Source organism: Ruditapes philippinarum, unplaced genomic scaffold (genome assembly GCF_026571515.1).
Source record: "Ruditapes philippinarum isolate M1 unplaced genomic scaffold, ASM2657151v2 ctg1687_1_1_1_1, whole genome shotgun sequence".
Lineage (NCBI taxonomy): Eukaryota > Metazoa > Mollusca > Bivalvia > Venerida > Veneridae > Ruditapes > Ruditapes philippinarum.
In genome coordinates, this window is record NW_026862195.1 from 62313 (window position 1) to 88263 (window position 25951).

General features: G+C 32.9%; 1 protein-coding gene across 1 annotated transcript in view; it reads right to left on the reverse strand.

The window, feature by feature from the left end:
• The window catches only part of LOC132718233 (venom factor-like), a 109051-nt gene that overhangs the window by 57999 nt on the left and 25101 nt on the right, over positions 1-25951 (reverse strand). The window contains exons 15-17 of the mRNA XM_060701881.1: positions 25121-25267; positions 23805-23879; positions 23205-23310 (exon numbers count right to left, since the gene is read on the reverse strand). Of these exons, the coding sequence (XP_060557864.1) occupies positions 23205-23310; positions 23805-23879; positions 25121-25267 (328 nt within the window). The remainder of the gene's footprint in view (positions 1-23204; positions 23311-23804; positions 23880-25120; positions 25268-25951) is intronic.

Below are 25951 nucleotides of genomic sequence, written 5' to 3' on the forward strand. Positions count from 1 at the left end.
TTTATTTGTTTTCTTTTAGTTCCTTATCAGTTACTAATTATTTATAATTTTAGTGGTTAGCCTGCCCATGCTCTGCCTTTTGCCCTGTCCTGTTTTGTTTGGGCCCTCTTGGGCTCCTTGCCACTGGCTCTTGTTACTTGGTCGGGTGGGGGTTACGTTCATTGAACGCCGCCTTTTCTTGTTGACATTGTTTATCATATTTTGTACATAGATATATAAAGGCAGTCCATCCGCCACCATCAACAACATGTGGAATACGTACTGGCCTTCTTCGTGAATGAGTAAAAAACTGCTCCATTAAAAACAATACGCTTGTGACGTCGTTAACGTCATTTTTTATGTTATACCGTGCGCCGCATAACTTTACATGTACATGACAATAACAGCATAACTTTTTCATTTTTTAATATTTCTTGTTGATATTTTTGTATCATTAAGCGGATAGATTCCGATTTATGTTCTGTGTATTTTTATGTGAATGCATTTAACAGGTAAAGAATCATCCACAAACTCAGGTTAATTTTTGATCATCTCTCGTATTCTTCAGAATGTCAGTTTTTTCAAGTTTTGGTGTACAATGATCTGTTTTGTCATATTTTCACATTCATCAATATCAATTGCGTTTTGTTCGTACAAGACAGGATGAGTCACTTAAACCAACATAAAAATATTCTCAGAATCTCTATTTATGTATTTCTTAAGCATATTGATGTACACATATGCTTTTCTTTTCGACTCCCATGTCTTAAGATAACATAATTAAGATCACTCATTTTCTAATCAACAATGTAAGAACCAAAATATCTAGCGTGTAACGGATTATTATCAATAGACAAAAGTGCATGAACTTTATCAAAAAGCCGAAACGACCTTAATTTAGTATTATCGTCATATCTAAGTTTCATTTTGGTTTGAGTTGCTTTGACGTTTTTTCTCGTAAACTCACAAGCTCTAAATAACCTGTTTCTAAAATCTGAGACATACTTCAGTAAATTTACAGGTGAATAATCTTCAGACAAGAGTTTCTCTGAAACCTAGGGATTCTTTTACAGACTCTCTTGCAGCAAACAGGAGCAATGGAATACCTTCATCCCAATTCGTTTCAGTGTCAAAAGAATATGTTCTAATCGTATTTTTCAAATTTTCTTGGAACACATTGGATCTAAGGATGATGAGCCAATGATCTAAATTGCTTGATTCCTAACTCATGCATGACCTGTTGGAATAGGGCATCCAATAAGACATCCAATTCGAACTCTGGTCTGACTGGTCATATTTTAGAAGACCTACAAAGGTGAAAAACTTGACTAAGGCATTAACAATGTTCTTGGCCTTTATACTTCTAAAAACTATAGCCTCTGAAAACGAATAGAAGCACACACTATTGTCAGAATATACTCGTTTTCTGACTAAGTGTTTGGCAACGGTCTTACACAATCTATAAAATTCCTACTAAATGGTTCTTTAACAGGAATGGGATGTAACTGTGCCTTATGTATTGTCTGATTTGGCTTAGCAATTAACAAGTGTGACACGAGTTATAGTATCGAGTCACATCTGATTTCAATCCTGGCCAAGAGATATGATTCAGGATCTTATGGTAAGTTTTATTGATACCTAAATGACCTGACATTGGAGTTTCACGAACCAACCTCAAATTGACCAATCTTCATTAGCTTTGACATTCAGGGGGATCCATTTCCTCATCACGACACCTTTTTTCATAGTAACCAGCAGTAACTTCAGAAAGTTCATTCTTGAGCAAAACCTTTTTGAAGAAAAATGCAATTAAAAGATCACTATGTTGTGCGTCAAAAAGTTTCGACCTTTACATACTGTCATGACCAACATTTTTTTGAGGCCCTTAAAGGGTTACCCCGTTTATTTTGAAAACAGATAAATATATCCAAACAAACATACATACAAACAAAGACACACATATATATAAATCAAACGAAGAAACACACAAAGATCATTAGAAAAAAAGATGCCTGTGATTAATCTCTCTAAACATTTCTGTATATAGTTTTGAAGCCTGTAGTCTAACAAATGTAAACTTTTTCTAGTCATACTGTATTCATAAATAATAATACTTATCAATAAGACAATGTCCACATTCACATACTTATCATAAAATGAAAATATATTTCAAACTATCGCAATGTTTGTCAAAAATATCTACCATGTTAATTATTTTTTGTGTTTCTCGTTCGATTTGGTATTGGTACTTGCTATAACGCTTAGCAACCTCTAAAGACAGTCTTTTTAAATTCATTTCACAAGAATATATATACTTCTATACAAAAACAATTAGTTTCATAATCTGCATTTCGTATGCCGAAAAGAAACTGAATTCTTGTCAAATGCAAATGAGTATATTTAAAAAACCATGAATCATATCGGAAACAATTTCACAGTCACAAAAGAGGTGTTCTAAGCTTTCAGCATTTTTCTTGCAAAAACTGCAGTCTGGATTATCTTTGTATTGCATCTGATACAAAGTTCATTTGTGCCAAGTATTCTGTGTACAATTCTGTATTGAAACCATTGTAAATTCGTTTTTTTTAGTGGTTTCAAATATAAGTGAAAAAATTTTGTACCATTCTTTATCTTAAAATTTAGTATTAAGTGTTTGTTCCCATTTAAATTTACAAACAGCTGTACAGTTATTTGATTTTAATATATTATGCATCGGCTGTGAACCTTTGACCATTTTTTAAAATTGGAGATAGTTTTGGTGGAATATAAGGATTGGAAACATTTTTAAAACTACTAACATAATAACCAGCACTTTTAAGATATTTAACATCTGCGTTACATATGTCTTGAAAATGCAAAAAAATAGCACTCAAATTATAAATTTTATTGAATTCATTGATCTTATATAAATTCACATTCATGTTAAACAAGTCACCTATACACTGAACACAAGCATTATACCATGACTTTAAAAATATACTTTTTTACCAATTAATATCTTTGGGTTATAAAATAATGAATATTCCAACAATTTACCAGAACATGGAATATTTTTTTACATAATTGAACAAAAGCATTTAAAGTATCTTTCCAAAATAAGTTTTTACAGGATTTCGCAATGGTTTCTGGGTATAATGAGAGCCACAATTTAACAATTTATTTATATCTATTAGATTTTGATAAATCTACGTGGAACTTGAAGTCAAGCATGATTATAATATAATTTCCATTTTGATTTTATACTAGTTGCGCTATATTTTTCTTTTCCAATCCAGACTACTTTCGTTTTGTCAAAATTAACTTTCAAACCTGAAATAATAGTAAATGTGGACAATGTGTCAAAAGTTTTTTCGTACATAAAATAAAAATATAACAACTTAAAGGATCACCCTGCCGACACCAACGCTGAATGCTTAAGAACTTTGATGACAATTCATTTTGACATATTGCTGAAATTCCATCTTTATAGTAAATACTAAACCATCTTTTGATGTCTTCTCCAAAATTAAAAAGTGACAACATTTTATCTAAAGAAAAGCCCAAGATAAAGAATCAAAAGCCTTTTCGAAATCAACCAGGAGTAAAAGCCCAGATATGTTATTCTCTTCTGTATATTGCATTATATCATAAATTAGTCTTACGTTTTCTCCTATAAATCTTCCTTTTATAAATCCTGTTTGGTCGTTAATAAGTTTGTCTAAATATATTTTAATTCAATTTGCTATACATTCAGATCAAATTTTATAAATTGTGTTTAGCAATGTTATCGGTCGCCAATTTTTTAAAAAAAAATATCCCCTTTAGGGATACATGTTATTATACCTAGTGTTTGTGTTACAGATAAAATCCAAATATAAAAGCATGGTTTATAGCCCTGCAAACAAATATACCAATTTTGTTCCAAAAACATTTATAAAACTCTGCTGAAAAGCCAGATGAGCCTGGAAGTTTATTATTTTTATATTCTTTAACACGATAGATGCTTTATTTAGTCTGATTTTACCCTCAAGCAATTTTGACACTGTATTTGGTGATGATGGAATGTTTATATCATTAACAAAGTTTAAAAAAGTATTATCTTCTAAAAATGTGCGGTTTCGTTTAAGAGTTCTTCTTGTTTTGTTATTAAAGTGCCATCATTTTTCATGATTTTTGTAATACATTTATTAGCATAATTTCTTTTTTCAAGATTATTTCATAATGTACTTGGTTTCTCTCCATCAAATACCCAGTCCACTTTTGATCTTAACATGTAACTTTGAAACTTATTTTCTTGTATAATATTCAATTCGTTATACAGCTGTTCGAGTTTTTCATTATTTTGAATAGTTTCTGATTTTTCAAGCATTTTAATATCTTTCATGATATTAAGGTGGAGCGATAGCTCAGCTGGTTAGACCACTGACTGTCACTCCGGAGATTCCGGGTTCTATCCTGGGTAACACCCTCGGGAATTTTCAGAGACACTTTCAGTGTTTTCCACCTACCTAGAGGTTTACTGGTAAGAAACTCAGGTAATCCACGCAAGTATCAGTGCTTTACACTGGGCATGTAAAAGAACCAAGGGATCTATTCAATAAAAGCTAGGGACTGATTCCCGGATTCCCTTGTATCTCATAGCTGTCTCTAGAGTCTGTTGAGGTAAGGACCCTATCGGAAATAAGTGCCTGCACTTTCGTAGGTTATCCTTGACCGCCAAGTCTAAAGAAAATCAATCAATCAATCTCAATTAATTACTTGCTTTTTTCTTATTAGAAGCATAGGATATGGATTTACCTCTTATTATCATTAATAAAGTTTCTAAAAAAACTGATCGTTTATTACAAATTTATATCCTCGTTCGGAACACTTTCAAGAGTTTCAAAATTATAAACAGGTATGGCATATTGTTTTTTAACGTCTTCAAATTTTTCATTTATTTCATTAACATATTGAATATCTTTAAGTAGAGAATTGTTATGTTTCAAAAGCCTTTTACCATGCTTAAAATCACTAAATTGTAAATGCATTATAATGATCGAACGATCAGACTGAAAACTAGTTTGGTAAAAACATTTTCACAGTATGGTAACATAAAAGAAGATAAAAGAAAGAATTCGAGTCTAGCTTGTTGCAGTGGGTAAGCCTTTCGCCAAGTATATCGCTTTATATCTGGTTGGAGTTCCCTAAAAGGATCAATTAGAGCTTTTTCTTCCATGTGTTTCAAATTAGTTGATCTTGCTTTTTTTTATTTATATTTTTATAGTTATAATAATCTAAATCAGGATTTTGCACCAAATTAAAATCACCACAAATGCAATACGAGTCGTTTCCTATATTATAATGACCTTGAAAATGTTCTCATAGAAGGACGAATTGTTGGAGTTCGGTCCATATAATGATACTAAAGTAAATCTTATTTCTCCAACAGATAAGTTCAGAATGACATAATTTCCAAAATCATCAACTATACTTTTATGTATTTTGTAATCAAGTGACTTTGAGAAACATATTGCAACTCCCCTAGAATTTGAAGAAGAACAACTTAAAAAATATTCCGCATTCCACTGAGTATAATTGGTGTTAAATTGACTGAGTAGAAAATGTGTGTCTTGAAGACAGTAAATATCACATTTGTATCTTTTATGTACTGAAATACTTGAAGCCTTTTCTTAATACCATGTAAGCCTCTGCAATTAAGAGATAAGATTTTTAATTCAATCATAATTTTTCAGTTACACAAGCTGTTTGACTACAGAACTAAAACAAGGTGTCGCGAATTTAGCGATATTTTTTACATTTCTATTTATTTTTTGTGCGTGTAATTTAGTTCAGTTGTATAGTTTTACCGTCGGCTTTATATATCGTACATTGCATGAGTTATTCTTTGCTTCTACTGAAATTGTATTCACGTAACCCAAAGTTCTATTGTTAAAAGTTCCCGACGTTGCCACTGTTCACGATATTTTCTAGAGTCTCACTCAAATATTTTAATCCCTATTGTTCTGCCTCCCCGACGGCGACGCATTTCCACGTAATTTTGTATTATACTATTGTTCTATTGTTCTATTTGTGCTATATAAATAAACGAAACTTTTGAGAAAGATTATTGATAAAAAGTGAATTGTATGGGCCTACGCGATATGTAAGTTTGTGTTGGATATATCTTGTGAGTAAAATAAAATGCTATTATTTGTTTGAAATAAGTTAAAATTGGAGTTAAAATAAAATAAGTAAATTAATATCAAAAGTTGTGTTTGTTCATTGTCTGAATAATTAAACTAAAAGGGATAAAAATGATATTCACGACATTGATTGGCGCCGGAACCCGTGAAAAACAAAGGTGGCTTCAATTCCGTATGTAAAAGGCGTGCGAACTAGATACAGGAACATACTCAGGGAAGATGTTCAGAAGCGTAAACATTTCATTCAATATAGCATCCATGATATGGAAAAGGATGATGCATTGCATTCCATTGAAACATTCGTTAAGAAAATACAAAGTTATATAAAAAGACTTGAAATGCAAATAGTGAAGTTAGCTGAGGTTTTATTCGAGAATGATCCGGAGAACTCAGAACAATTGCAAGCTATTGCAGAGGAAGATACAGATTTAATTTCTGAAGCCTCAGATTTGCAATTTCGCTTTGCAAGTCTGAGAGAAAAAATTATGTCTGAAAAAAAATCAAACGTGCATGCCCCGTCTCCCGATTATAAAGAGATGATTGAAATGTAACACGAATTTCAGAATCTTGTTGTAAATCAAATCAATCAACAGAATGAACCAGTGTCAAGGCAACATTAGTATTTTGATAGACAAGAGAAGAAAGAGTTAGAGAAAACCATGACTGTGAAATTGCCTAAACTGGACATGATTCCAATCAATGGTGACAAATTGAAATGGGGAGAATTTTGGGACACATTCAATACATCTGTACACACTAATAAGAACATACCAGATGTCCAGAAGTTAAACTATTTACGTGGTAAATTATACGGAGAAGCAAGATATGCTATATCCGGTTTAGAAGTATCAGGTGCTAATTAACACGTAGCTATCAACTTATTGTGTGAACGGGTCGGCAATACACAAGAAGTGGTCGATTAACTACCCTATAGAAAGTCGATCAATATACAAAGTGCTTCTAACAATGCCCAAAGTTGACGATATTTTATTGATACGGTAGAGAAACATCTTTGTAGTTTAGATGTACTACACAAAGATATCAATCAAGAGGTTTTTATCTCTATGATTCGGGAAAAACTACCGGAACCTGTCTTACTACAGCTTGAACTATCTAATACTGACGACAACTCTTGGACATTTCGTCAAAGTTGAATGCATATATTGTTGCAAGAGAAAGAAGTGAGAAAAAGAATAGCATGGACAAAAATAAAAATAAACCGACCAACGGTGGTACACAAGGAAACCCCAATTCTGACTTTAAGAAACAAGCTCATGGACCAATATCAAGCTTTGGACATAAAAGACCTACTAGTACGTTCGGTCCCAAGAGAATGTCCCAAAATGAAAGAATCCAAGTAGCTTCAGGCGAAGCTCACGTTTCAAATGATGGGCAGAGATACGCACAAACAACAACTCAAATAAAGACTATTCTACACTCTGTAGATATTGTGAAAAACAACATTAGAGTGACGAATGTCCAAAGTATAGAACAATTGAAGAAAGAAAGAGAGTGTTAAAAGGTCGCTGTTACATCTGCCTAAAACTTGGACATAAATCCAGTGATTGTAAAAGAGGTAAGCTGTGTACACATTGTGGTTAAAGAAATAGTCACCATAGAAGTCTGTGTCCAACAAAGTTTAATAACTCAACTACAAGCTCACATCTATCAGGTGAAGTGACTGATGATACAACAAATGTTGTCAATGCATGTGGAACTGATAAAGACATACAGAATCCTACTACAGTAAATGGATTAGCCTATTTCTCGGATATGATATTGATGCAAACAGTTAAAACAAAGGTATATAATCCACAGAATGGTAAAGAAGAAGAAATAAGAATTCTGCTCGCTTCAGGTTTACAAAGATCTTATGTAGCAAAGCGGCTCGACATGAAATCAGAAGGTAGTGAAAACATTAATGTTATGATTTTTGGTTCTGACAAGTCAAAAAATGTCAAGACAAAGAGATCATCAATGCAGATCAAGATAAAGAGTGGTGAAAAAGTTGATGTTGAGAGGCATGTCTCTGAAAATGCCAGTGAGATTCTCAACACCATTGAACTGGCTGATACAATATCAAAACAGCATGAAACGTGCGAAATTGAAATGTTATTAGGTAATGATTATTACCTAGACGTGTAAAGAAAGATAAACAAGAAAATCAAGACATAAACATGCTGATTCTGACACATGGAGATAACATGACCAAGTGTAATTCATTTACCAGCATTGATAAAGAGTTACCTATCACTCCAAACTTGGGGGATTTCTGGAAAGTGGAATTCATAGGAATAATGGACAATCCAGACCTGTCAAATGATGTAAAGGCTATGACAATATTCAGAGATACAAATTCATTTTCTGAAGGCCGCTATTAAGTTAAATGGCCGTGGAAATGTGACGCACCAGATCTCCCTGTAAACAGAGAATTAGCATACGGTCTACGAAAGTCTGTTGTCACCAAACTGCAGAATAAACCTGACCTGATGCTCAAGTGTAATGAGGTTATACTGGATCAACTGAAAAAAAGGGATAATTGAACAAGTTAATGTGTGGTCGATGCCTTTGGGTCCTGTCCACTATATCCCTCATCATGCAGTATTGACACCAACAAAATCAACAACAAAGTTGCGTATTGTTTATGATGCATCTGCAAAAACAATGCAAAGCCATAAAAGTTTAAATGAAAACCTTTACAGAGGCTCGGTGATGTAACATGACCTATGTGGTATACTGATGAGGTTCCGATTATACAAGATTGGTATTGTGGCTGATATAGAGAAGGCCTTCCTTCAGATTGGCCTTCAGCCACGTGAAAGAGATGTAACACGTTTCCTGTGGATAAAACGTAGTGACAAACCAATGACTGAGAAAGAAAACCTTATTGAATACAGATTTTGTTGTGTTCCATTTGGTGTGATTTCATCCCTGTTTTTGCTCGGAGCTACTGTGGAGTACTATCTTGAGTCACACAACAGTCCAATCGCAAACAAACTGAAAAACGACATCTATGTAGACAATCTAATAACTGGAACAAATTCGCAGACTGAAGCTTCACGGCTTTATCAAAGTGCAAAATCTATATTCAATGATATATCCATAAATTTGAGAGAATGGATAACAAATAATGGTCATGTAAATGCTACAATTCAAAGTAAAGAAAGAGCTGATTCAAGTGGAATGAAGGTACTTGGACATAATTGGGATATAAATTCTGACACAATTTCAATCAAAGTATTGAGGAACAAAGTGTAGAAAAGAAAGAAACCAAACGTAGCGTTTTAAAAACTGTTGCCTCAATATTTGATCCGCTTGGGCTGTGTTCGCCAACAGTGTGGAGAGGAAAGCTTATGATTCAGAATTTGTGGAGTCAAGGATTAGATTGGGACGATGAAATTTCTAAAGAAGAAAATGTTGAATGGCAAAAACTCAAATGTGATTTGAGTAAAATCAGCAATATCAAGTTACATCGCTGTGTAACGGTCCCAAACTTCTCCGATGGTGACAGTGTTCTTGCTTGTTTCAGTGATGCATCAGCAAAAGCTTATGCATGCACTATATATCTCCATCAAGAGCTACAGAACGAAAGCAAAGCTGAATTAGTTATGTCAAAAGCTAGACTTGCTCCAGTGAAACTATTGACTATCCCTAAATTAGAGATCATGGCAATGCTTATTGGGGTTCGATGCTTACACTTTGTGCTGAATCAGTTAAAATTAAACATCAAGAGGTGTTTTCTGTGGACCGATTCACAGTGTGTGTTGCATTGGCTAGACTCAAAGAAGGAACAATCAGTCTTTAGCCGAAACAGAGTGTCTGAAATCAAAACACACAAGAATGTGGAATTTAGATTTGTGAGAACATTTGAAAATCCTGCCGACATAGCTACACGTGGTATGGATATACACAATCTTCAGAATAATGATAAGTGGTGGCACGGACCAACATGGCTTGCTTTGCCAAAATCAGAATGACCTTCATATGATAAAAACATAGAGAGGACAGAACATACACACGATACACTTACAGATGTGGAAGCTCAAATTCATGATGTAAGCAGTATTTGTGTGAAATCAGAAATAGGACCGTACGGAATCAATGCCGAACGGTTCTCATCTGTTTCAAAACTTATAAGAATGACAGCATATGTTTCAAGATTTATAAGTAACATACGTGGTAGGACAAAACGAAACTAGGGTGTTATCACGTCCGAAGAACTTAGAAATGCAGAGACATTAGGTCATCTGCTAGCAAAACACTACTTAGATACTATCAGTGCGATATTAAGAGGAAAATCTAGTGCCATACAACGTCAGTCAGGTTTGTATATTGACGGTGAAGGGATACTGACATGTCATGGACGCCTCGAAAATTCAGATTTAACATTTGGTGCCAAACGTCCGATACTACTACCAAAGGGAGATTACTTCACCGAGGTTGTGATACAGAAAGCACATACTGAATTACTACACAGTGGCGTGTCACAGACCCTGAGTAAATTAAGACAAACATTCTGGATAATCAGAGGTCGTGCATCTCTTAAATCTGTACTAAAGAAATGTTTAGTGTGTCAACGCACAGAAGGTGGTCCATACAAAATGCCGCAAACGCCACCGTTACCGAAAACCCGAGTTTCAGAATCTATACCGTTCTCGAGAACCGGTCTCGATTACTTACGTCCAATATTCATCAAAACAGAAAACAGTTGTAAGAAAGTGTGGGTGTGTCTGTTTACTTGTTTGGTTACAAGAGCCATGCATTTAGAGATAGTAGACGATATGACCACTGAAGAATTTCTAATGGCATTTAAAAGATTTATCTCTCAACAAGGATCACCCGAGATTATAATCTCTGACAATGCTTTGCAATTCAAGGCAGCTAATAAAACATTAGAGAATGTGTTGAAAAAGATTGTACAAGCAGACGACGTCCAGAGCTATGCATCGAACGCAAAAATAAAATGACACTTCATAGTTGAGCTCTCACCTTCTATGGGAGGGTTTTATGAGAGATTAATGGGTTTAGTAAAAAGAACACTCCGTAAGAATGTCGGAAGGAACTTGTTAACAACAATGCAGCTTCAAACCCTATTGAAAGAATCTGAAGCGGTTCTTAATTCTAGACCTCTCGTATACTTTGAGGATGATATAAACTCAACTATAACTATCACGCCAAATCATTTCCTGTCATTTAACCGGAATCTAAGTCTTCCGGAAGTCCAGACCTGCGACAACAATGATGATGATTGCGTGCCATTTGAAAACTCTGAGACTGAGACTTTGAAATTATGGAAAAAAAGACACAAGCTTCTAAGCTTATTTTGGCGAATTTGGCGTAATGACTTTCTTTTGAGTCTAAGAGAAAGAACGCAATCTAGGTTAAAAGAACGCTCACTACAATCGTCAATAACACCATGTGTTGGTGATGTAGTAAAAATAAAGGATGATTTACCTCGAGGATGTTGGAAATGTGGAAAAATAGTAGAATTGCCGAAAAGTTTCGATGGTGAAATAAGATCTGCTTAAGTACAACTCCCGTCTGGTCGAATTATAGGTAGACCCTTAAACTTACTGTTTCCCCTAGAAACAATGAATAGGCAAGCTATACCAGATGCCTCAACATCAAATGAGAGAAACAATTGTGATAAGTCCAGTTTAGAAAATATTGGTATTCGTAATTCAGAAAGAAATGCTGCAAGGAAAGCAAAAGATTTGATAAAACAGATGAGCATTTAAAGTAGTCTATATTTCAAAACAAACTTCTCATGAATAAATCGTGTTTTTCGTTTATTTCAGGTAGATTGGTAAAATAATGCACCGGCGGAATATAATCTCTATTGTACGGTGGTAAAACACGCTATACTGAAAAAGCACGTGGAATTGTGAACTTAATGTACATGTAAACCCAAGTTAGTATATATAAGTGCTAGTTAAAGTGAAACATAATACAACGTGACAATATCTGAAAAGTTTAAACATTGGAACTCTTAAAGCTAAAAATGAATAATTGCAAAAAATATGACAGAAGGCATTACTGCACGCAGTGTTTTAGAAGTTATAAACAGTATTAAAGCCTAAGACGACATTTCACGGAGATACATACAAATATACAACGCTACTCATGTGGAATTAACCAATGCCAAAGCACGTTCATGAGAAAGGGATATTTGAAAAACCACTTAATGAATGTACACCATTTCTCTTTGGGTGAAGCAAAGCAGTTTGTGATGTTCAGTGAAAGAGGACAAGTGAACTCCTACATGGACACGATTGATAATTTCAACACACAAGTGCTCAAGTCACCTGTGAACAGTAACGTTCAAAACAGTGATATATCATCTGATGAGCTGGCACAAAATGACAGCCTTGATTTTGGCGATGAACCGGATATCATCAGTTTTTGTGGTGAGACGTCTGAGGTGGATAAAAACAATAATGACGTGAATGGAGATAAAGAAGCCTATACAGATGGCGTCGAGGTCATTAGTGACGTTGAGGACGTTGTTGTTAATTATCATAGGGATGATGACGCCAACGTGAATGGAGTCAATGCAGAGAGTGAAAATGAGTATGACGCCAACTAAGATGGCGGCAATAGTGAAAATTATTATGATAATGACGCTGAAGATGACGTCAATGAAAGTGATGACTCTAGTGTTACTGATAACGTTAACGTAAAAAATGACATCAATGATTACGCAAACGATAATGAGCTGGATTACGTTGAAAATGACCAATGCAATGATGTTGCCAAATACGATCATTTTTATAGAAATAACTCGGACACGGATGACGTCGAAGTGATTAACATTACGGCCAGCGATGATGGAGAAGACGCCAAGGACGACAGACCACGGATCCCCGAGGATGTCCAGACAACGTTAACACTAATGACAGTGAAACATATGAGTCTACATTTGAGACCCCGGATACAACAAATAATATACGTAGAGTAGTGGTCCGTGAAAGCTTAACTCGAGAGACAGTATATTCTTATAGAAATGACGAAGTGATACATGAGGAAACCCTGTGGTTTGTTGTACAGACGGTCATGTGAACTTTGGATATTTTTGCATAAGTGCTATTCACAAACACTGTATTCAAATTGGAGATATTAAACTGGGTTTAAAAGACATGGGAATATATGATTTAGATGTGCATAGTGAAGAGAAACTGTGTTGACTGTAAATAATATAGTTGAATATGTGCCTGTTTGATTTAGATTAATCATGTGTTTATAGTGAGGGAATTATTTAATTCATGAATTTGAATTTTGAATTTATGTAGATATTTGTATATATTAACATTCAACGTAATTAAAGCTTATTCGTATATTGATTAAGTGTGTTCAGAAAATGCTTATATCATTAAGATTTGAATTCAAAATGTTGTATACTTTTTGGTTGTTTAAGATTCTGATTAATATTTTCTCCATGGGGAGTGTCGCGAATTTAGCGATATTTTTTACATTTCAATTTATTTTTTGTGCTTATAATTTAGTTCAGTTGTATAGTTTCACCGTCGGCTTCATATATCGTGCATTGCATGAGTTATTCTTTGCTTCTGCTGAAATTGTATTCACGTTAACAAAAGTTCTATTGTTAAAGTTTCCCGACGTTGCCACTGTTCACGATATTTTCTAGAGCCTCACTCAAATATTTTAAACCCTATTGTTCTGCCTCCCCGACGGCGACGCATTTCCACGTAATTTTGTACTATACGATTCTTCTATTGTTCTATTTGTGCTATATAAATAAACGAAACTTTTGAGAAAGATTATTGATAAAAAGTGAATTGTATGGGCCTACACAATATGTAAGTTTGTGTTTGGATATATCTTGTGAGTAAAATAAAATGCTATTATTTGTTTGAAATAAGTTAAAATTGGAAGTAAAATAAAATAAGCAAATTAATATCAAAAAGGTGTGTTTGTTCATTGTCTGAATTATTAAAGGGATAAAAAGGATATTCACGACACAAGGAGGTAATAAATAAAAACATTGTCGCAGGCAAACTAAAACAACAAAAACACATTATAATCTACACACGAAAAAAATCCAACTTAAACACAATTTTCACAACGAATCAACTAAAACAAACTATATTTACTATAGATATGGTATATATGTTTTCAGTTATTAAGGCGGCTTATCCTAGCTTACAAAAAGTTCAAGTTCAATAATGAAAAATTAAAAAAGAACGAAAAGAATGAGAAACAATTTGAAAGACTTCTTTTTTCAACGTTGATGGGAATAAATAAAATTTAAACAAAACAACAATGAAAATCAAAATGTGACGCCATATATTTACTGAGTTGTCCTCAAAAAGTTTACTTCTCGATGTAATGGAAAACGAAAAGTCTAAGAAGTAAATTATAGGACTTTTTTTAAAAAATATTTGAATTGACACTTGTATCAAAACATATCAAAATATACTAGTATAAAATAACATAGAGAGTGATTTCTACATGAAGAATAAATAGTATTGTGTAAATATTGTGTTAATTTATATTATGTCATAATATTTCTCTTTTTGTATAATAAGGGAAAAATATTTGGTATTGAATATATAATTAATATAGAACGTAGTATACTCAAGGTGTTACTCTGTGATATGATTATTTTTGCAAGTTTACAATAATATTGCCTAAACAATCAGAAATATTAAGTTATTTAACACTATCTAGTTTTTTCGTTTTAAATAACATGAAAATGAAAGTATTTATTTACAATAATTCACACGGTAAGATATCTGAAATACTATCTCTTTTTAAAATCTCTTCGACAATGGGCAAATGATAAAAAGTAGTAAGTACATTACTAACAACAAACAATAATAAGTGATATGTAGATTCCATCTCTACTTGCAAAATAGTGATAATATGTAGCATTTGAAGTCTTTTAATAAGACACTTGACATGTGACAAATAGAGAGTATTGACAACATTAATAATCTGTAGATTCCATCTCTTGAAAATTTACTCGAGAGGTGAGATAATGATAATAGGTATCAACAACATGGACAGTCTCCTTTTAAAAAAGCAACAGATCAAAAAAGTATTTACATCATTAACAACCTGAAATTTCTATCCTTTAAAAGCCACTTGACGGATGACACAAAGATTATATATATAAACAACTTTGATAGTCGTTTAAAAAGCTTCTCGCTGGCTGACATCGTTATTATATGTATAAACAACTTTGATGATCGTTTAAATAGCTACTCGACAATTGACACAATGATAAGATGTATAAATAGCTTTGGTATATGTATATACAACATTTGATGGTCGTTTTAAAAAGCTATTCGACAACTGACACAATGATTAAATGTATAAATAACATTTATAGTCATTAAAAAAGCTACTCGACAGGTGACACAATGGTTAAATGCATAAACAACATTCAATTATATAGTCAAAGATAATCGACAGCTAGGTAAAAAAATATTATATTAGTGGGTAGTTTTCATATATTGAAAAGTTACTCGACAGCTGTAAATGATGATTATATTTATATACAATATAGGATGTCATTTAAACAGGTACTCGACGGATGAAAAGATGAATAAATGTATAATCAACATTAATAGTCATTAAAAAAGCTACTCGACAGGTGACACAATGATTAAATGTATAAACAACGTTCTATTTGATAGACAAAGATACTCGACATGGACAACATGAACATTTTTTTTTAAAAAGCTAATTAACAGAAGACAAAAGGAAAAAAAAGAAGAAAAAAACATATGAACAATATGAAGTTATCATCAGCGTCGGTTGCCACGACTGAAATAAGATAATATTCTACACCATAGCACGATAACCAGTCCTGTATTTACAGAAAATAAAACAAGAGAAAGTTTGATTTATCATATACATTTCGTTTTCTTTTTATTTTCTTTCTGACTTTACAGTTTGAGAAATTGTATGTGTTGACTAAATAAAGAAAATGATACCCTGTTAAGACACCAGTGAAATACAGAATATGATTCACTGCAGTGAAAAATAACTCTTTACAATGACAATACGGAAAATGAAAAAAAAAACGCACATTCTTATAATTCTTATGTTTATAATAAATTTACATATTATTTCTCAAAAGCTAGAGTAAAATTACACACTGGGATAATGTAGTTTTTATACATTTTGTAATTTTTATACGTTATATGAGATACAATCTCCGTTGATGTCATTCTTTTAGTTAATTGTTTATATATACATTCTTCATTCGGTCAAAGGGAGTTAACTTTATTCACGTAAAGATTCACTTTTTTGTAAAAGAAATATGTTTTGTTTATGAAAATAAGTGATGATTCATTTGGCCGCGGGTGCATAAGAAAGATCTGATTTGGAATACTGCGTAGGTGCCTGGAATGATGTTTGAGAACTATTTGGCGGTTTAGATGTATTTGGATATCCGTGAGTTTTGCTCAAATCCTGAGTATGGGTTTCATCCTTTTACAGGCACGGGACATTTAACTAATAGCGGTAGTTTTTAAATTGCAATTGCGTTGCAAATTTCTGTGATGTATATTGCACATAAATTTTTCCTTCAAACGACCACGCGTTTTCCTCACAGGAGTTGTCTTTTACACGACGTTGCCAACGATCTGCGTTCATTTTCGTAAAATTTTTGTTGACAAAACTCTTATGTTCTTTAAGTTGCTTTGACCTTTTGAATAAATCGACTTTAGTTTGGCGTCTTACAAATTTAACTATTATTGGCCTATGCTTGCCAACTTTGTATTTTCCAAGTCGGTGGCTGATGTCAATATCTCCTTCATGCAGAACAAGATCTGATTTTTCTTTTATTGTGTCTATTACTTTTTGTATAACTGTTTCTGAGGTTTGCTTGTTGTCATCGCCCGTAATGCCAAAGATCCGAACGTTATTTCTGCGACCGTATTGTTCGGACTCGTTTTCAAACTTTTCACAGCATTATTCATCTTTTTTAATTCTTTTATAAAGTGACTCATCTTTTTCTTTAAGTTCATTTATAAATAAATCTTTATCTTTGATCTTTTGTTCTAGTTTTCAATTGTCTGAACTTGTGTATGGACATCATGTTCAAGAACTTCTACTCCCTTTGTAATTGCACTTAGGAAAGTATCTTTCGTTTCATTCATTTTTTCTTCTATAATTTTCTTTATGGCAGTGGTATCATCTTTTGATAGGAGTGTTGATAATTAAATACTGATGTCTGCAAGTTGCAATTCAAGCTGCGTGACCGCAAATTTTGTCACGGACGGCAGGCCCCAGGCTACTTCTAAATTTTCTATTTTTTTTGCTCACAAATCGCTCACAAAATAGTCTCTCCACCCATTCAATCTATATAGCGCAAGTCTAAAAGTTCAAAATAACCTCTTATGCAACATTGGACTTGTCTTGCTGTAATCCTCTTAATGCAACATTTAAATTCAAACTTACAAGTTTTAATAAAAATCCATATCCTTCATGAAAGTAACAGAAGCTCAATTTTACGAATTTAACATTTTGATCGATGTAAAAATCGTTTTAAGCATATAGACAAAATACAACATTGTTTTGTTAACATTTAACCGGACGTATCCTCCTTAACCGGAAGTATCCTCCTTAACCGGAAGTATCCTCCTGACCAAGAATATTTGGTTTTATACTAAAGTGTGTTTTATTCATACTATTACAAAAAGAGCTGTATATCTCATTATCAAATATTTGACGTAAAAATATTTCAGAAAGGCCCATGTCCTGAGTGACATTTCTGTCACATTCAAAGGCTTTATTAGCCGTTTTATTAATGACATAGCTCTAGTTACTGGGTAAAGATCAAGAATTACCAACTCAACAAAGCTAGATGTTTCATCTTGGCTCGGTGTGTCAGTGAAGAGTTGGTAAACCACGACCTTATTTCCAGCTAAGTCATTACATAGCAACAAATTGACACCAATAGAGGGTAACGGCGACTTAACATCTACCGATACCGGTCCTGTAACTATATCTGGTGTTAAATAGATGTTATGGAGCGGAAAACTAACAACACTCATAAAAATTATAAAATTTAAATTAGGGATGGCAACGAATACCAAAATTAATACTCGAGTACTCGGTCATTTTTCCGATCGAGTACTCGGTTACTCGGACGATTTCCAATGATCTTCAAAGTTTATCACACAATATCAACACCGTCCGTATGCTACTTTCGTTTTCTATTTACATTCATAGAATTCGTAACTATAGATAGGACTGCAAAGGAGACAAATTAATTAAAATTAAATCAACGACATTATACTTTAGAACATTTTAATTAATGCAATATCAAGTTTAAAATATGTTTAGCAGTTGAAACATCTTTTTCTTCTTGTAATAAAATAGACTGATCGGCGGCAACAAAAGTTTAACCGGGACTAAATACTACCTTAATTATTATATCATAATAGCAATACGGCCCTTTGTTGTTTTCAAAAATGTTACCTTAAAACAAGATTCGGGTACAAACTGCATTGTGTTACACAATTAAAGGTTACTAAATATCATAAGAGGCCGGATGACGTAAGCGACACATGTGCGCGTGTCAAACTGTTGATCGCCTCATTAAATTTATGGTATCATTTTCGCACCTCTGCAAGGAAGTTGTGATTGCATTTAACAGGTATTTATGAAGGTATATGCACATCTCCGAATTTTTGAACAAATTGGATACACATTTTAAATTTAACTAACAGTCCGAAATTCAATTGTCAACACTCAAATTTAAACAATGTCCAATGTCCACTGCAGAATATCACGATATGTCCAAAACACTTCCAACAAAGAATTACAGAATTCAAACTTATATATTCCTATGTTTGCTTCACGATGATATCATAAGTATATTAGCACACAATCAGTTTATCAACAGCATACACACACCGAAGTACAAACATTCATCATATATCCATATATATATACTTTCATTGAGCAATCTAGAATACTAAACTACTTAGAGAAAGAATTTTCCAGAATGAATAGAGCATGAAAACATCCAACATGAAAGGAACTTTCTTGAAAGAAGATGAATGAACATGAAAACTTATATAAACATCAAATAAACAAAATTATTATAAAGAGTAGTGGCAAAAGTAGATATCGAACCCACAACCCCGATATGATCAGTTCTGCGCCCTACCTACAGCGATTTAAAATTTCTAAGATCAAACATGCTGTATTAGTCCAGTCAAATTATGAAAAAAATACTTCAGAAAATGGGAAAAGCACCAAACTTTGCACAAATAAACTTTGGGCTATATAAGAAAAAATAAGCATTGGACCGATTTTTAAAAATGTCCGAGAAATACAAGATGGCCGCCATACATGTTTAAAATTTCATATAGGCTTGTTTTTACAAAAACGACTTGATAAATAATTACAAATTAGAGACTAATAAGTATAATATTATAAGAATGTTACACCAGCTGCCGGTACAGACAGGAATATCTAGCTCGAGGGTGACTGTTTACGGCGGTAACGAGGCTCTGCCGAGTTTCCACTAAACAGTTACCCGAGAGCTAGATATTCCTGTCTGTACCGACATCTGATGTTTGATTCTTTTTCTTGCATATTGCATATCAATTGTTTTCAGAACAGAAATTACGAAAACTGATATTCTCATTACGCACTTTTTTCTTATAGTAGCGTATGAACGTACAACTTCATTCATGACGTTTAAATGACGTCATCCTAAGAACGCAATTCATTCATTAAAGGCGCGCAGCAATGACGTCATTTAAAGCACGCCACTTGTCTTACAGGGGGATGTAAGACAGGGTTTTCTAGCACCGGTGTAAACGGTAGATAATCCTGTCTGATTTGCAAGAAAAGTTGTTATCAGTACTGAAACATTGCCTTGTCTTCCTTAAGCTATCTTTTTAAAATATTTTATTATTTCTGTTTGTCATTAGTTTTCACGACTCTGGAAATCAGATGAAATTAAAAAAAGGTCGAATTTTGATTTTGCTGTTTTCTTAAGATGTTGAAAAATCATTTTTTAACATTCTATGACCATTTTTGTTTACAATCCTTACTTATCAAATGCATGTACATGCTTAAACAGTTTAAATTAAAGTTTGTAATGTTAGGAGAGATTTATAGTTCAATGATTACATCTGGGACTTGAACTGGACTGCGCTTTCTTATCTGCCCTGTGATAAAGACAAGTATCAGTTAACTGGCGTAAGATTCTAGTCTTCTAGTATTTCAATTGCCATATCATATAAATATGAAATTTTATCAATGACTTTAAATAATAAAGGCCAATCAAATTCATTTTTCATTATTTCGTTTTCTTCATGAAAACACATATGCAATTACTGCATAAAAAGGATTGACTTGATTATTTTATACAAATTTTCGGTTTACAGACTCTAAGTTCGGCACACCTTTGATGAAATAATTGCTTTTTTACACTACATATTAATTTCCGATTATCTGTCAATTTAACACTTATCTAGTTGATAGTCCCTTGCCCGTTCATTTCATGTCCTGGGTTACATTGACTAATTACTGCTTAAAAAATATCAACCTTTCTTTACCTGATAGTGTCAATATTGATAAAATACTCACACTGTCACGTTTAAATAAATAAGAGTACCTTTTGTGACAAATATTATATGTGGTGGTTGTTTTTATAACCTTTGGCATCAGTTGGATATCATGTTTTCTAAAATTTTCAAAGAAATATGCCACACCTTGGCACTGCTTTTCTTCTGAGGGCCTATATGGTTGCAAGATTCATGATACGCTATCAATACCAAGGCGTGGAAAGGATTAGATATCGAAAACAGTAAAAGTAGGCTTTAATGTCTATAAAGCATTAGGAACCTCGGGTAATTCTCTTAATCATGTCATATATTGATTATGTTAATGAACACAACACAACATCCTGATCAATTTGTGATGGATGCATTGTTTGTCAGGCGTGTTGGGTTTTGTTTTTGTCCCCCGCCTTTTCGAAGAAAAAGGGCGATAGAGAAATAGGCTCCGTCCGTCCCTCTGTCCGTCCGTCACACTTTCGTACCCGGTCCATAACTTTGTCATTTATCAAAGGAATTCGAAATAACTTGGTACAAATGTTTGTTATAATAAAATGATGTGTCATGCGCAACAGGCATAACAGGCTTAATCTTACATTACAATCTTTTTGTGATATGTGGCGTGATTAAGAAGAATTCAATAGCAAAAATATTAAGTAATGTTGAGACTATATTACAATTTCGGAGCAACCGCCGAGATAAACAGATATCTTCTTTGCAACCAGAAGTGTCCTAAAAAGCAACTTTCTGAAGATAAAGAGCAAATACCTTGGACTGAAATATTATGATTTCCAGATTAAATTAGTCATGTCACGTACACGGTGACAAACATGCTGAGTTCTTTGCTTATCCTGTCCTAGTTTAAAGTTTTATTCTAGAAGAAAGAATGTTTTTTCATGTCTTCTGATTTAACTTGTTTTGAAGCTGATTTGACTAACTTTGGTGTAAATTTGACTAATTTAGAGACCGATTTGACTTTTTAAACTGTAATGAGGCCGATTTGACTAATTTAGAGGGCGATTTGACTAATTTTGGGGACGATTTGAGATGGGGACGATTTGACTTGAGCCCGATTTGACTTGTTTGCGTTTTATTCATAAGCAAACTTGTATCACAAACTTTTCGATACGCGGTATACCGTGTTATTTATTTTTTAATTACCTGTGGTGAGTGGAGCATGATTAGGATTGTTATTGTAATTAAAGTTTTGTCTATATATCCTTTCTATGTTCAACATAGACTTCATATGATATATTGAATCAAAAACACATGCAACACCCATAGGATTTCAAAATTCAAGTGGCTTGCGAAGATAAAAATTACATGTTAAAACCACGAAAATATATATGTTTGTTGTTTAAATGTTGGAGTTGCAATCACATTCTCTGCAACTAAATTATGAATATTCCAATACAAAACTGGTGTTACATTTAATAGATCTGGCAGCTGAATGTCTAATGGACTGTGGATACATACGTTTTGTTTTTGTTATTGCAGTTGCTATGTAATATAAGATTAGTTTCATAAAATTAAGGTAATATTTTTTGGGTGCAAGCAAATTATTGTTGATTTAGCTTGTGGAATGGTAAATTACTGAAAAGAGCCTACCTTGCATTTACAGGAATGTGTTGAAAAATTTCATTCTGTTTTTATGCTTTGGAAAATTCAGACATAATACCGGTAACTTAAATATTTCTTATTTAGTAAATAAATTGCTTTTGCCCACTTTTAACACAGTTACTATTTAAAGCGTATCTGATAGTTGCTTGACATAATCACCTTGCATTGTGCTTCATCAATAAGATGATTATTGGCAGTGTCCTTTCCCACAGTTATAATGCCCTTTTATTATATCAATTGATCTAGTAATGATTCAAATTTTACTAGAACATATTCCTTATGTAATAATACACTTCAATCATTCATGCTTAAATTTAATCGTTCACTTAGGATTGAAACAAATTAAATGAAATTGAGAAAATAATTAAGTATTTCGAAGTTCACGGACTGATAGCTAAAATATAATGATTTGACAGATCACTGAAATGTTTACCATAGAAACAGAAGCAATAAATTACATTATAGCTGCTAACTAGTATCTTTTACTTATAATTAATACAAATCTCTCATATTAAAGGAAAACTGTAATTATTTCAAGTAAAATTGTAACTATAAGTAGCTTATACGGGAATAGGAAAGTGTTAATTTCATGTCACGGCGAACAATTTTAAAAATTGCTGCCATGGCAACCACCTTGGCATAATATATAAATAGGTCCCATTCCCAAAATGTGTCTTTTGTCTTAATCAACATCTGCGCCAAGTGTGATGTTTTTTCTATTTTCTGAAGTATTAAGCATTTTTGTTACAAAGGACTATGATAAGAATAAACATTGTAACGACGACCATGAAGACAACGTAGATAAGTACAAATGTACTTCTCATATTCATATTCTAATTATTTATCTTCCTTTTTCATTTCCCCATAAATTGCCTATATTTCATTAACCTACCTTCGGTGTCCCGTTTTTTTCTTTTATTTTCTTCACAGTCACCAGCTGTCCGCAAGAGATCTTTCACTGATAATTTTGCATTCGTTAATATTGTCGTACCGGCATTCTGTAAGAAAACAAGTAACGACTTTTACAAGCTATTTATAACAAAAAAAAACGATAACTGATACGGAAACATATTTGCTATCTGACAAGGATCTACAAATCTTCTTTTTTCGTCTTCAAAAAGTTGGTTAAAAAAGTTTTGGGTTTAATGTAAGCCTAAATCATGATGTATTATAAGTATCATAAAATTAAAACATAATGAAATTACATCTGATTTCAATCACGTTATTCAATAGGAATAACGAAAACATTATTTTGACTGAAACAGGCTATTTTGGATTACTCGACAAACATCCGGTTATCGCCAAAATTGAATTTAATTTTTCAAAATATTTAAGTTACCTTAAACTTTTAGTAACCTCTTCCAACCAGGTCTGCTTTGTTGAAAACAAAACCTAATGATATGTGTTTTCTTTAAAGATCCTATGATTAATGAGCATGAATAAAGAAATTATACAAACTTTGAAAGTAAACATTGCATTGCTTCAAACTCACTTTAAATACTTCTGCACTGTTTCTCCCACCTCCAGTTCCACAACCAAGGTCGTGCGACTCAAGAATGTCATATATCTATACAGATAAACAGATAAATTAACATGTTTTTAGATATAATATCGTCTAAACGGTGTTATCGACTATTTAAAACCGTTTTAGATTTTTTTTGTGCATGCGAATTGACCGTAAAGTATTCACATTAAACAGACAAATCGGTGTTGAATAACCGACTCACACAGCTCAGATCAATATATGCTCGATTCTAACAAGACAAATAAGGAAATCACTAACGCTTTCTCAAGCAGAGATTATTTCCGCATCCGTTTTCGTTTTTGGCTGTTCCTAACCCTATTGTCACCAAGGAAACAAAACAAAGAATTTATAAGAGAAAACATGTTTCCCTTTTAGTATCGTAGATTCTTTCAATACTTTTATCGTTTCAACGATTTTAAATTTAGCTTGATGAAAAAGTGTTCATCTCATTGCATGATGAATCTATCTTCATTCCCGTCTTTGTACGTTTTGATAACGTAATTCTCGTGCCTTTATGAATTAGCTGTATTTTATGATGACGTCATTATACTGTTGATGAATGGTCAAAGATTATATTGATATGAATTATATCAATTGTTTTGGATAATGAAATATTCAAACTATGCTGCGTTAGTGTCTTATATACAACATTATATAAAGAGAAAAGATAAAAGGGACGGTAAATTCTTTTAAAGAAATGTGTTCATTTTTTGCCTTCGTTTACACATTTTAATTGAAGGAGCCAAATATACGTAAACGTGTTTATTAGCAATTTAAGATCGGTTAAGTGACAAAATCACGATTCGTGTTAAAATTTAGAGATATACTTATGTAAACCTAACCGCAAGTTTATGTTTTAACTTTATCCTACATAAAATTTCATATATAATTTCTTAATGAATTAAATACATTTGTTTGCATCAATTACTGGGTATCGAGGTTATAAAAACAATTCAAGCTCATTTGATTACTCAGAAACCGGTGTAGGTTTGCACCGGCCACTAAAAATCATTAGACCTTAGACAGATCTCAGAAAAAATGTTTTATATCCCTCAGCCAAGGTCCTCACTAGAACCATATTTTTGCTGACGTTAGTCATTGCTTTAAACTTTTAGGCATATTTTGATAGAAGTTATATCAGTTATTTTGAACAATGCCACCACGTTCGTGTCTAATTATTGTTACATATAATTATATATGTATTAATTACGCTGTGAATTTTTCAATCCTACCAATATAATTCAAAATTTATGAAAAAGTTTTTGGTCTCCAGTTTAACCTACCTTTGATTTACTCACGTCTGTTTTGTTGTTGAGGAGATACAAAGATTTGTCCATTGCTCTTAAACCAACAAACATATGTGATGAAGCAGATATTTTGAGATTCAAAAGAGTACCAGGCGACACATTTGTCTTTGTTGTAAGTTTGAGCTGTAAAATTTGAATATGGTTTATAATCATAATATAACTGACTCTCTACGGATGTAGACTTGCAAAGTATTTTACATGCAGCCTTTAGAATAGATTTTTTTTTGCAAAAAGGCATGAGATATGAACGTTGAATAGCGCAAAAATACTTAGATTTAGGACTATTGATAATTCAAATGAAGCTGAAGGCTTTGTGACTTCAATCGGAGACCTGGGGTCAAACAAACTCACACATTATACTATTGATACATACCATAAATGATACATATATCATATAAGCAAACCCATTTGTGAGAAGAACTACAAATATCTTGGTGCGTTTGAATTCAAACTCGTTCAATTTTGAGGACTATAATTTGTACATCAAAGCATTTACAAAACCAGAAATTCTGCCTTTTCATGCAACAGTTTAAGAGATTGAAACGAAAGCAATTATAATAGGCGACCACTCATGTCTAGCCAACAGATGTTTTTTATGATTATATTCCAAGACAGCTCGATTTATGAAGTATATTTGTGACACGTGACCCGACGGATTCAAAGAAACGAATACGAAAGTGTGATACAAACCATATACCATTAGTCTGATTTGATGTTGAATATTAAACTTCACAAGATCTAATCATTGAGTTGCTAATATATATACTTGACACTTATGTCTTTCAATTTTTAACCAATGTTTTTTTT